This window comes from Plectropomus leopardus, chromosome 23 (assembly GCF_026936395.1).
Source record: "Plectropomus leopardus strain MGB_pleo_1.0 chromosome 23, ASM2693639v1, whole genome shotgun sequence".
Taxonomy (NCBI): domain Eukaryota; kingdom Metazoa; phylum Chordata; class Actinopteri; order Perciformes; family Serranidae; genus Plectropomus; species Plectropomus leopardus.
Window position 1 is genome coordinate 4,148,860 of NC_142198.1, and position 12,194 is coordinate 4,161,053.

The 12,194-nt window shown below is 40.8% G+C and overlaps 1 protein-coding gene across 1 annotated transcript; it reads right to left on the bottom strand.

Annotated features, from left to right (window-relative positions):
- Positions 1-536: 536 nt before the first annotated feature.
- vgf (VGF nerve growth factor inducible) lies at positions 537-8,967 on the bottom strand. Its single transcript, XM_042512609.2, has 2 exons — positions 8,719-8,967; positions 537-6,156 (listed from the first exon to the last, which is right to left on the bottom strand). Exon 2 carries the CDS (start codon positions 6,104-6,106, stop codon positions 3,950-3,952), a length of 2,157 nt encoding a protein of 718 aa, XP_042368543.1. The 5' UTR covers positions 6,107-6,156; positions 8,719-8,967; the 3' UTR covers positions 537-3,949.
- Positions 8,968-12,194: the final 3,227 nt, after the last annotated feature.

Genomic DNA, 12,194 nt, shown 5'->3' on the forward strand with positions numbered 1-12,194 from the left:
TTCACTCCTTTGTATATTCCATATGTAAGGAGCTGGAGCTGTAAGGAGCTCTCAGTTCAATAGAAAAGTGTGGTTACATTGTAACCTTGGTTCTCTGAGTGAAGACACTCTCCAGCTCCATACATCTTAAATATGTAATAGTGTGGAGATAAAGTCTAGATATGAAAGAGAACAATGAATCATCTATCACATATGTGAAGAATTGTTGTGGATCTCTAAATGTTAACCGGTATTGTTAATGAGATTTGCTGCTTCAAAGGCCATCCATCATCCTTCTGTCCATGCATTTTATCATTCTCCAATAACTGCAATGTCCAGGACTATCATAATACATTTCACCCATATAATTATCCCATAGTACCTGGACATTTCAGTAACTCTGGTATTCACATTAGAAAACAAGAAGATTGTTAAAAACATAAACACCTGAGCGACTGGAATGTCCAGGTTCAGTGAGATGGCTGTCCAGGACTGTTGCTGTTTGCTCTCACACTCATGTAAGAATTGTCTCTGTCCACAATGAAGCGTTTTCGTAATAAAAATAGTTGACTTTATTGTTTCTTTATGTGTAGCAAAAGTAGTCATTGACATGCGCATATTTACATCCAGCAAACGCATGTTTATTACGATGGTTACAACAAGGTACATCTAGTAAGACCATGGACAACACTCGCCGCATACATGACTCAAACAGTGATTTTTAAGGTACACTGACGTCATTGTTTCTGTCATCTTTAAGATTTTTTTATGCTTTTTTTAATTGATGCTTGTATGTCTTCAAAGAAGCAAGTTTTAGATGCAAGTATACATAAACGTGCAGACACTGTACCCTCACCTCTGGTCTGTCGCTTCATATCTCAGCCCCTTTTTTCTCCCCTTCTCAATCTTTAACTTCCCTCTTGATCTCATAAAAAAACAAGAAATCATTAGAAATTACAAAAAGCTTTGTTTTGATTCCCATCTCCTCTGTTTAGTTCACTTTTTTTTTTTTTTACAGCTAATGGACTCTTGTTGACTTTCTTTCCCCAGTATGAGATTGTCGATGCCATGATTCTGTTTTGGCTTGGCAACAAAGATGTTGAGATTTGCTCATCCCTTAGCAACAGATGACCACAAAGGTCAACAATACAGACAAACCAAAGAGCAACATCTGCTCTTGTTTCCAGTGACGCTATTTGAGAAAGAGGTAAACAGGGAGAAAAGGAAGTGTTTATTGATCACTGATTATCAGTAGCCATTTAAGTAAAGAAAGGAAATCTCTGCAGTACAATCCTTTTTTTGCACGTTAGAAAACATTTTTTTACAATCATTTTATAACATTGCCATCCAGCCCAAGCAATGAAAAATCCCTTTACCATTTTTTAAATTGTGAACTTTGTTTTCCCTGAATATGCTCAAACTGATCTCCCACAGGTATCAGTTCCAGAGAATAATTTCCATAATCTCATCTGCCTCCATTACAAAAGTGATGACAGTGTTTATTTCATGAATAAGATCAATGGTACAAAAGAAAAAGGAAAATATAAAGCATAATGTCAGTGGTGTCACAGTGACATGTAAGGCAGCCGATTTCAGCTCAGAGTTTGGAAACAACTTACAACACCTACAAATGTATGAAATGTATGATCGATGGTTGTGCAACATTTGCATAACATGAAAAACTATCACAATGAATTCTGAGTTGATTATGATCAATGAAAAAAAAAAATTGAATACTGAAACTGCACTGTGTGGTCCTCATTTAGCTGAAGGGAACTTTGGGGGCACTTTGGGGTGGTATAAATGTAACCAGGGACAGTATCTTTAAAGGACAAGGTTGGTTATTTTCTATATCACAAATATACAATGCAAATGCAGAGCATAGACTGTATAAAATAATGGACTGTGGACTGGCATTTTGGATGTCTCCATCTTGTTGTTTCTTTTTAGCCAGAGGTGACACTTTTTGATGATGAAGGGTAGGTCTGATTTGGTACCCTGCAGACCGCCTGTCACTCAAAGGAGCCCTGCCCTTAATTCTTTTTAAGTATAAGCCTTGTAACATTTAAACGGGTGAGTTATATAAAAATGTATCTGTGTGCATTTGTCAGGAATGTTTAAATTAGCTAGAGAGACCTTATTATGTTTTGTACCAGACTGTAAACATGCTTATCTCTGCTGTAAAGTTGGGAATCTTAACATGATAGGGATCGACACCCTCTTGAAGCCAACCCCAAGTGGCCCTTAGGAGAAATGCAGTTTTTAGCACTACCAAGTGGGCTTAACTTCTTGGCCCCGGATGTTTCTGTTTGGTGCAGAGCCAAACCAACAATTAACATATCTACTATTAAGTATAGTGTGTGTATGAAAGCCAGATATAATTTCTTTCTCTATGCCATAGAGCTCTGTTATTGTTCAAAATCTATGATCCCTAGACTAATCTTCCACTGAAAATAGTCCCAAACAAAGGCACCATTGTACATTGTGTGTGTAGAGATGTTAAACTGGTAAACTTCTCGATATTAATGCATACATAAGTGAGTGCAACACCATGAAAACCTTTGCTTCAGCGTGAAGAAAAGGTTTGGAACTGAAAGCCAGAGAGGGTAGTCCACATGTATTGCACACATTTGATGAAAGAGAATAAAATATATAATAACACCAGCCTTATCCTTTAAAATACATGTGTTAAGTAAAAGATCAGTATTCCTCTATCACTGCATCCTCCTCTGAAGGCGTCAAAAGAATGCCATATAGAGTTTGGCCAGGGTTTGGCACCATAGCAACAAGGTAATTGAAGTTATGCAAAAGGATGAGTCATCCAAGCCATTATAGTGGTGTTAGTGTGGCTTCCACAGCCCTTTGTATGAAATATGCTTTTTGGTGTGTTATATTTCATTATAAAGAGCTTCGGTGGGTATATGTGAGTATACATGATGAGCAGGTGCTGTTCTGCTGAAATGTTTCTGCTGCATTTTTATACAAAGAACACAAAAATGATACATTTGCATCAAAATGTAGTCATTTTTTAAAAAATGAGATAGTGAATGGCTTCGGTGTGAGGCCATTCCAAGAGTGTGCATGATTTTGATTTCATCTCTAAGAGATGATAGGTGTGTCAGTTTATACACCATATGGCCAAAAGTGTATAGACACTGTATTGTGGGTATGTTTTTCCTGGACCCCTAGTTCCAATGAAGAAAAATCTTACAGCTCCAGCATACAGTGAGATTCCAGCTTTTTGTCAACAGATCTAGGATTGGACCTTTGGGATGAACTGGAACACCAATTGTGAGCCAGATCTTACCACCCAACATCATTTTCGGACCACCCTAAAGCTCCTGTGTGTCACGTGGCTGAAATGTTTGCAGTCCACATACTTTTGGCCCTGTACCATTTCAGACAGATTATGCTCATGAAATGTTTTTCAAATTTCCCTGCCTGAGATAACTACACAAATATTCTCTTTGTGTTTCGACAGTAAATTTCCATCAGACATCAAACTTTTCCCATCATCCATCACTGCCTACAACTCTGACTCTGAAACAGATTTTTTTTTAAAGGTACAGGTAACAACATATTTAAGCGTCCTCCTTTGTTGGCATTATAAAATGTCCAAATGGAGAATGTTGTCATGCGGAGTTTGGATGAAAAGTTCTAGCATGATACAAATCTTTGCCGCGTCATGCTTTCCAACAGCTCACATTCATCCTGTTTCCTTCACAGAGGATGAGTGTAGATGTGTATCTTCCCGTTTATTTTCCTACCAAAGTTCCATTTCATCCAGACTAAATCTGGGAATTAAATGTCTTTAATGTCCTTGTCCAAATCACAACCAATCAAAACAGGAGAAAGAAACTTGATACATATTTAAAACAAATACCAGCAAAGCAAAATCATAAAGAAATACACTCTTTTCTGCTCATCTCTGGTCTTTTCCTCTTGTTCTAGCTTTCCTCTCATCGTCCTTTCAGTCCACCATCGGTCTCTTCATGAGAATCTGCTGAATGTATTTCTCCAGATCGTCATGGTTGTTGTTTTCTGGCTGCTTTCCATAATAATCTTCATTTCTTGCCACTGAAGGTGTCACCGGGGCTGAGTAATAGAACCTCTGTTGGGGAGGGATGGCAGGAATTCGGGGACCGGACCGGGGTTTGGGGATGGGTACTGGCTGAAACCTGTAGCTGGTGTAGTAGGGCCTCTGCTGGAGGCCTGAGGGGGGGGTTCTCAGTCGAGGTTGGACCCAGCTGTGGTAACGGCGTTTGGGGGGGAAAGAATAGGCATCATCCACGGAATTTCCTAGGTAGTTGTTAAGGGTGAGAGAAGGTTTGGGGACGTAGTAACGGGGTTTGGGCCTTGGGGGAGGAGGGAAATAGATGGGGTAGTAATCTGGGTACAGCTTTCTCTGATAATAAGATGGGTATGCGTAGGGGTACAAAGGGTAGCCAGTCCAAACAGGTTTGGGTGATTTGAGCCAGAGGTCTTGTTTGATTGGCAGAGGCTTCTGAGGTTTGGACCAACGATTCGGATTGGCCAGCAGAGGCTTTGCAGGTTTGCTCCAAAGATCCTGCGATTTGGTTTGCGATTTCTCTTGCAGCCATGTTTTGAGGAGACTGGCAGCTGGAGAGGGTTGCTTTGAGATGGGGAAGCTATTTTGATTGGTTGGAACCTGTGATTCTGAGAACCCATTGGTTGATGAGAATGAAGAAGACAACGGAGTTGGAGGTCGCTGCCAACGAGATGTCATCTCAGGTGGCACATCTTTCTTCTTCTTTTTCTCCACATCGCTGATGATGTCCACCACGTCATCGGCAGGGAGGTGAAGCTTGTTGGAGATCTCAATCAGCTTGTCAATGGTCTGAGGGTCGATGTCATCCTCTTCTGTCACTTCTTGTTCCTCATCAGACCTCTTGTCCTCAGCAGCGTTGGACAGAGACGAGCTGTACTTCTTGTTCCCGTTGTTCTGTTTGACCATGTAGCGCAGCAGCATGTCCGAAGCAATGTCAGCCAACTTCTCCTCCTCCATCTTGGCTCTCTGTGCCTCAGCTGCTTGCCTCCTCATCTCCTCTTGCTCTGCTTTAGCCCGAGCCTCCTCCTCTTCTGGACTCAACACCTCCTCATCTTCCTCCTCTTCCTCTGGTTCATCATCTTCCATCACCTCCTGCTCTACTGGAGGCTGGGACTGTTCTACATTATTGCCGACATAATTATTCCCCTCAAAGTCATCCATAAAGTTGCCTCCCCTGAATGTTGGGAAGTTTAGGCCTTTCTGCGTCTCCTCTTGCCATTTTAGTTTTTTCTTCGACATGGCGAGGTCATTGCCTTTGTTGATTTGTATGATGTCGTTGTAGCTGCTGTAACCTCTGCTCTCTCTTTGGTTTTGCTCTGAATCGCCCTCCCTCTTTGTTGCTGTATTCAAACGAGGAAATTCCTTCATCATGGTTTCAAGGTTCTTCAGCTCCTCTGGGCTGAGCTGCTCCTCCTCTTCATTGCTGCTTTGTTCGGGGCTGTTCTGTCCCTGCTGTGGGGGGGCACCTTGCCCTTTCCCCCCTCTTTCATCTGGACTAGTGGGCTGCTGCTCTGTTTGGACCTGGACTGTCTGACTTGTGGTACGACTGGTCACCTTTTCTGTCATCCTCTCTTCTTCCTCCTGAGCTTTCTTCCTCTCCTCTTCCTCCTGCTTTTCCCGCTCTTTCCCCTGTGCAGCCATCAGCATCTCCAACTCTTGTCGTCCGTCTCTGTCTCTGTCTGCTCCCTCCATTGTCCTCACTTCTCTGTAAGCTTCTTCTTTTTTAACCTCCCCCGTCTCAGCCTTCATTTCTTCCTCCACCCCACCGCGCTCCACTCCCTCCCTCCTTTTCTCTTCTTGTGAGCGATTCAGTGCCTCCAGTAAAACTGCTGCAAGTGTTTTGGGATCAACATCTTTAAAGAGCTCCTCTTCTTCCTCTGCCTCTTCTTTCCGTATTGATCGTGTTTCCTCATCCTTTACAGGAGGAGTATCTCTGTGTGGGTTATCGATATCTCCGGGGGTGATGATCGGGTTGGGGGTGGAGAGATGGAGGAAGGAAGCCCCTGTCAGGAGGACAAGGAGGGTAAGGGCACTTGAGGCGTTGTGGTACCCAATCATGGTCACTCAGAACAGGGTTTTCTGTGTGCAGCGAAGGGGATCAGAAATGCCTGGAGGAGAGAGAAAAACACAGAGAAACACAGCTTCAGTTTCAATGATTCTCTGATTTCTTTCGTTATGTACCACATAACCACAGCAGAATCATAGAGTCTGTTTGTACCTGGTATTAACATGTTTGATTAATCCAAACACACACAGTTCACACCGGTGCCTATCATGCCTTTCTAGTTAACCTCTTAAGTTCAGTTTTTGTTACTTCCTACATCCCTTACACTTGCAGGTCCTAAAAAACTCATATAATGGCTCAACTTTATCAATGTGGACAGCATCTGTTGCATCTGCCCAACAGTGCACAGACAGTGCCACTTGAGAACACAGTCGGATAGAACTTGAGCATTTGCTGACAATATGACAAATGCGGGAATGCCGCGGCATCCCGGAACCTAAATAGTTATGTCGGCAGGATTCAACATGTCTCTTTCAATTGGCCAAAATAATGGACAGTACCTTAACATGTTTGTCAGAGACACATCTAGATGCATTTGCATTTACAAAAAATTCATGGTCAAATGCTTCTTAGACCACCTCAGCAAGTAGTCTGAGTGATCGGATCACAATGCATCTTAGTGGTTCTTTCAATTCGTCAGTCGATGTGTGTTTGTATGAGTGTCATCATGGTAAAACATGGTCCTGGTGATGACAAAGGTAGGGGGAACCAGCACAAATAGTGTTTTTAGGATTTGGACGAAACACGACCTAGTGAGTAGTTGAGATCAAAATGAAGGCAGAGTTTGAAGATGGGTGTGGTCCAAGCAAGAAGATCGGAAGATGTGGGTCAAGGAGTTAGGAGAGGGCCATTGCCAACCCCATTTTACGCCCCTGGTATACAAAAATTAACATGTCTGTTTTTGACATCGAAATCTAGGCTGACTTCGAACATGGGTGTGGTCTGAGCAAAGGCACCAGAAGCAGTGGAGAAGGAAATAGGGAGAGGGCCATTGGCCCCCCACTTTATGTCCCTGGCTGACAGTCATTTTACATGTCAAAACTGTATTCTTCGGTTCTGAAATTTTCTATCAAGAATTCTGGGGAGCAACAAGTGCAGTGACGTTGACTTGCACGTGTATTGCCATTTTTTCAACACGCCTCCACATTTGTCTGCTCTCCAGTCAAGGATTTGTTTAAAGTGCGCAGATGGGTCTGAAGGATCACCATAATAACATGCGCTTGTTTTTAACGAACCTCCGCCGTGCTGCACTGTTTACTGCAGGTAATTTCAGGACACTGCAAACATATCTGCAATAATTTTGCCGATTATGGCGCTTTTTAAAAGACTGGTTTAAAAAAAAACTGCCATGGGGCGAGAGGATCTCATTAAAAATAGTAACAAAATCTATACTTAAAGAGTTTTAGAAATCAATTTTTATTATCCTACTGCAAAGATGTTTCATGTCACCCACAAAAAGATCTACAAAACAAATTTATTTGCAATGGAAATTATTCTTATTTTCAGCAAAATAAATACATAAATAAATAAAATATCAAGAGCCAATAACAGAGCAATCCGGGTATGTTCTGCAGTAAAAGCAGCCGAGGAGGCTGGATTACAGAGTGATGCGTGATGTGCAAACACGCAGCGAATTATTGATGAACGCATGACTTATCCCATCATAAACCAAACACACCAGCTTTGGGTGCATCTGTCTTATTCTCTCCTACAGAAGAAGCCTTCTGGCCTGAGCAGGTCACACTCCAATTTACAGCAGCAGAGCGGATTAACAATCCGCTTTTTAGAAGCAAAAATTAAAAAAAAAAAAATCTGCCAGCATAAAGCCACCTCCAGACTACTGTCAACATGAGTAACCTCCCAGCAGCCTACACACTGACTGTAAACCTCCAACCCCCCCAACAGTCATGGACGTCAGTGTTATGCAGACATTTTAGACACGACAAAGGACTGTCATTGTCTTTGTGGCACCAGAACCTGTTTTGCGCCATCGCACCTTCATGCACACAAAGGGAAGCGTCTGAAGCATTTTTTTTTCTCAGTGTGGCTATTTTTGGCAAAACGAGTCATGATAACTGATGATGATGATGGTGATGGTGATGGTGATGGTGATGATGATGGTGATGGTGATGATGATGGTGATGATGATGATGATGGTGATGATGATGGGGAAGGAGGATAACAGCCACTTCTGTGTTGACCATAAACAAAGGGACATAGCAACAATACATTCACAGGGGCCACTCATAATTAACCATGCAAAAGTCCCATTTAAAAATCGTCATTTTTTCTATGAACCGCTAAATATGAAATACTTTATTGGATTAATCTGATCAGCAAAAATAAAATGTGTCTGAAGGGAATTTAAATGCGTTCTGCTAACAATCAGACCGTTCATAAGCCAACAAACTGCACAAATCACTCTTTTTTTCGCACATTTGTGACATTTTTGCTCTTAAACTGAACAGAGAAAACACAGGGAGCTTCGGAGTGGTTTTAATTTTTCCCAAAATTCCTCAATATCCATAATCAGCCCAGAAACAAACAACATATTTCCTTTTTTTTTTCTTCAGAGGAGAAAGTGAAGAAATAAGTTGCCACTCACTTGCAGTTCAGTGGGAGCAGCGGGGGGATTCCAGCTTCCCCTCCCCGTCACGTCACACTCAAAGTCCCGCTGTCGTGCACGGAGCCCGCCGCCTCGACCGTGTTGTTGTTTGTGTTGTTGTTTGTGAGTTGTTGTCTAATGTTAAGTGTCGTCACTGTTGTTTGTCGCTGAGTTGCGTTTCGCGTCTCCCGGGATTCCGCTCCTCGGCTCGGCTCTGATTTCAGGACCACGGACAGCGGCTCCCGCTTTCTTATAGCCCGGTCCTCCCTGCCCACGTGACTCATGCGTCAAGCGGTCCCCATTGACGTCACCAGACTGGGTTTCATTCATAAGATTCCTCTGCCCCCCCTCCCCCTCTTTGATCGAACCAATTAGCTGCAGTGCTCGAGCTGCTGAATGAACAGAAGCTGCTGAATGAATTCGCAATTTATGGTGCCATCTCTCAGAGCCAGAGCCAGCGTCTCTGGAGACACGAGCAACATGTTAGTAATCCTGACAATACAAGTTGTTAAGGCTGAATGATAGAAATTTGAGTTATTTTTTAAGAAAAATCAAAGGTGGGGAAAATATTCTTTAACCCTTTGAAAACGTGAAGCCACATCACTTTCTTGTGCTGTTTTCAGAAGCCCTGAGCACATTGGTGCGATTTCTTTCAAAAACATGGGGGAAAGAGACTATGAGCAACGTGGTAAGAAATGTTCCACAAATTACAAGAAATTATTAGATTTAGAAAATTATTGTTAAAAAACTAGGGGGAAATATGCAGGGGGAAAAAAGAAGAAAAATAGGGAAAAAACGATATTTATAATTATCATAATTACATTTTTAAAATTATCTTACACAATTATTTTATGAGCATTTTTTTCCAGGTCATTTTCTTTTCTTTAATTTTTTTTTTCTCTACAAATTATCAGGTAATTTTCTTGTACTTTTGACTAATTTCATTTAAATTTTGGGGTATTTTAATCCATTGACGATGATTGCCTACTTCAAGGGGTTAAATATAATTTCAGCACTCTGAAACAAAAAACGTAGATAACTGGTCCTCAAAGTTTTGAAGACAGTGTCAATTTAGGGGGGCAGCATACAGCCTCATTGAGGGACACACACAAAAAGTGCACACATTATATCATTGTGTTTATACAACAACATTTTATACCATGGCATCTAAAAAAAATCATGACATGCTATTCTATGAATTTTTTTTTATAGCAAAGGCCATTTATAGTGTCAGGGCTGCCTTAAATGTTTTAAGTTGACTGAATTTGAGAAGCAAGTTGAATCATTACAAAAATTACCTTAAATTCAGTCAGTTTTAAGGCAGCGCGGTCACTAACTTTTTAAGTTGAAACAATTAGTGTCTTTTACAGTGTACTATAATATGACTTTGACATTGACTGTACCCACTGAACTCCTAAATTCTGTAGATAAACTGGTGACAGAACAACATGTTTGATGGGAACATTCTTAAAATGTATCGCGGTGGTTTCTGTGGCTATTTGCTTCAGTTGTTCTTTGTGTGGGACTTTTGGGTCTCTGTTATTGACACGGTGACTAAGCCCTTTGAAAAGAAATGCCAAGTTAATGACAGCGACCTGACGCAGAGGCTCTGGTTCAGGTGCCCCCTGAGCCCTTTGGCATCATTACCCATGTAACTAAACACAGAGCAGCAGTAAACACCCCAACACCAGAGCCAGTAAAAACAATGACGGTTTGTCACATTTAGTCATGATTATCATTTGCTAATGGTTGTTGCAGACAGTGGTGTATGGTTGCAGATCATTTTCTATATATTTTTTATCAGTGTATATTGTTGTTACTGCCTGCAGTTGATATACTGAAGCAGCTGTCATCTGACACAGAGCAGGTGGACACAAATGCAGGACAAAAGTCAAAAAGATCACACTGTAACCAAAAGAAAAAGCAACTGAACATCACAGCAGAGATGAAAACAAGACAGGTGAAAAGCACGTCTTTGAAAGAAGACTGATGAGGGGATGAAGTGCAGGTGAAGAAAAAGGGCAAAGCTGCTCAGGTGAGGAGAATCAGGTGATTACCAGAAGAACAGGCAGGGAGCTGATTGGCTGAGAGAAACTGAGGAGCAGGAAGGACTAATGATGCTGATGCAGGACAGCTGTGGAGATGGTGAATGAAAAAAAAGCACATCCAAAATACCAAAAAAAGACAATCTTCTCAAGAATAATCCAACCTCGTGAAAAAAACAGACTTATAAATATATGTATTCATATTTGAATATATAATAAAGGCAACTTAAATGTGTCTTTAATACTACACAAGTTTTCCCAAACGTCTGAAGAAATCAGGACTGTAACTGCAGTATTTTGCCAAATTTCATCTTTTTAGCAGGATCATCCAATATGATGAAAAGCTTTTCATACCTCATACACTTTATATATGAAATTTTTCTTTTTTATTTTATCTATTCTTTGCACCCTCCCTTTTACTGTTTTGACACTTTTCCTCATCCCATCCACTTCCCTTTTTTATAAATGTCTTACAAAAAACGGGAGTTAACATGTTGTTATTTAACCCTTAAGGGCCCACTTTAATATTATACACACTCACATCGCTCTGAGCACAAAATCCACTTTTCAAGATCAAGCTTCAACATATATTTAAGTTAATATGATTTTCTACTTTCACTGACTTCATTTTTTAAGCGGCATCAGTCCTAATCATAAATATCAAATATTCAATCATTTTAACACTTTAAATGCCAGGTTTTTATCATGATGCCACTATGTTTAAATAATGCCACTTTAAAACTTGAGCAAATTGGCTTGATTTCTTAAAAAAAAAAAAAAAAAAACATGGGCAGAGAGCAATGAGCAACAAAAAAAGCAAGAAATTAATAAAATGTTACTAAATAATTGACCTGAAAATACGTTTGTTTGTTTGTTGTTGTTTTTTAAAGAGAGAGATGGGTTAGGATAATAATAATAAAGGAAATGGTCTCAAGACTGTGCTGAAATTTTTGTTTTTTCTGTAACGTAACACTTTTTGGACATTTTTTTTCCTTTGTTTTTGATCACGTCTAATAATCCCCCCCAGTTAATTGTTAATTGTTAATTTTTTTCCTGTGTTTCTGGGAAAAATGGAGCCAATATTCTCAGGCTTCAGAGGTTAAAATGCTTGTGAAAGGTGTGTGAATGCAGCACAAGAAAACAGATGCTGATCCAGGTGATACAGCGTTGCAGACTTTTGTCAAAGTATATATTTCTTAATGGAGAGCAGCTGCAGCACCACTTGCTGGTCAGCAGCTGAATCAGGAGTGAAAAGCAGTGAGTCACCTCACAAAGTTCAGCAGTCGAAGCTGCTGTGTGTTGGTGTGAGTGTTGGGGATGTCTGCCCACTCCTTCCACACGGCCTCAGTGTCAGGACATAACGAAGACGGCATGCTTTAGTAAACTGTGGAGGGAGAACAGGTTGAAAGAGTGCAATAATTTACATATTCA

Coding starts and splice junctions, on each gene's coding strand:
- vgf (XM_042512609.2), bottom strand. CDS start 6,106: ATGATTGGGTACCACAACGCCTCAAGTGCCCTTACCCTCCTTGTCCTC.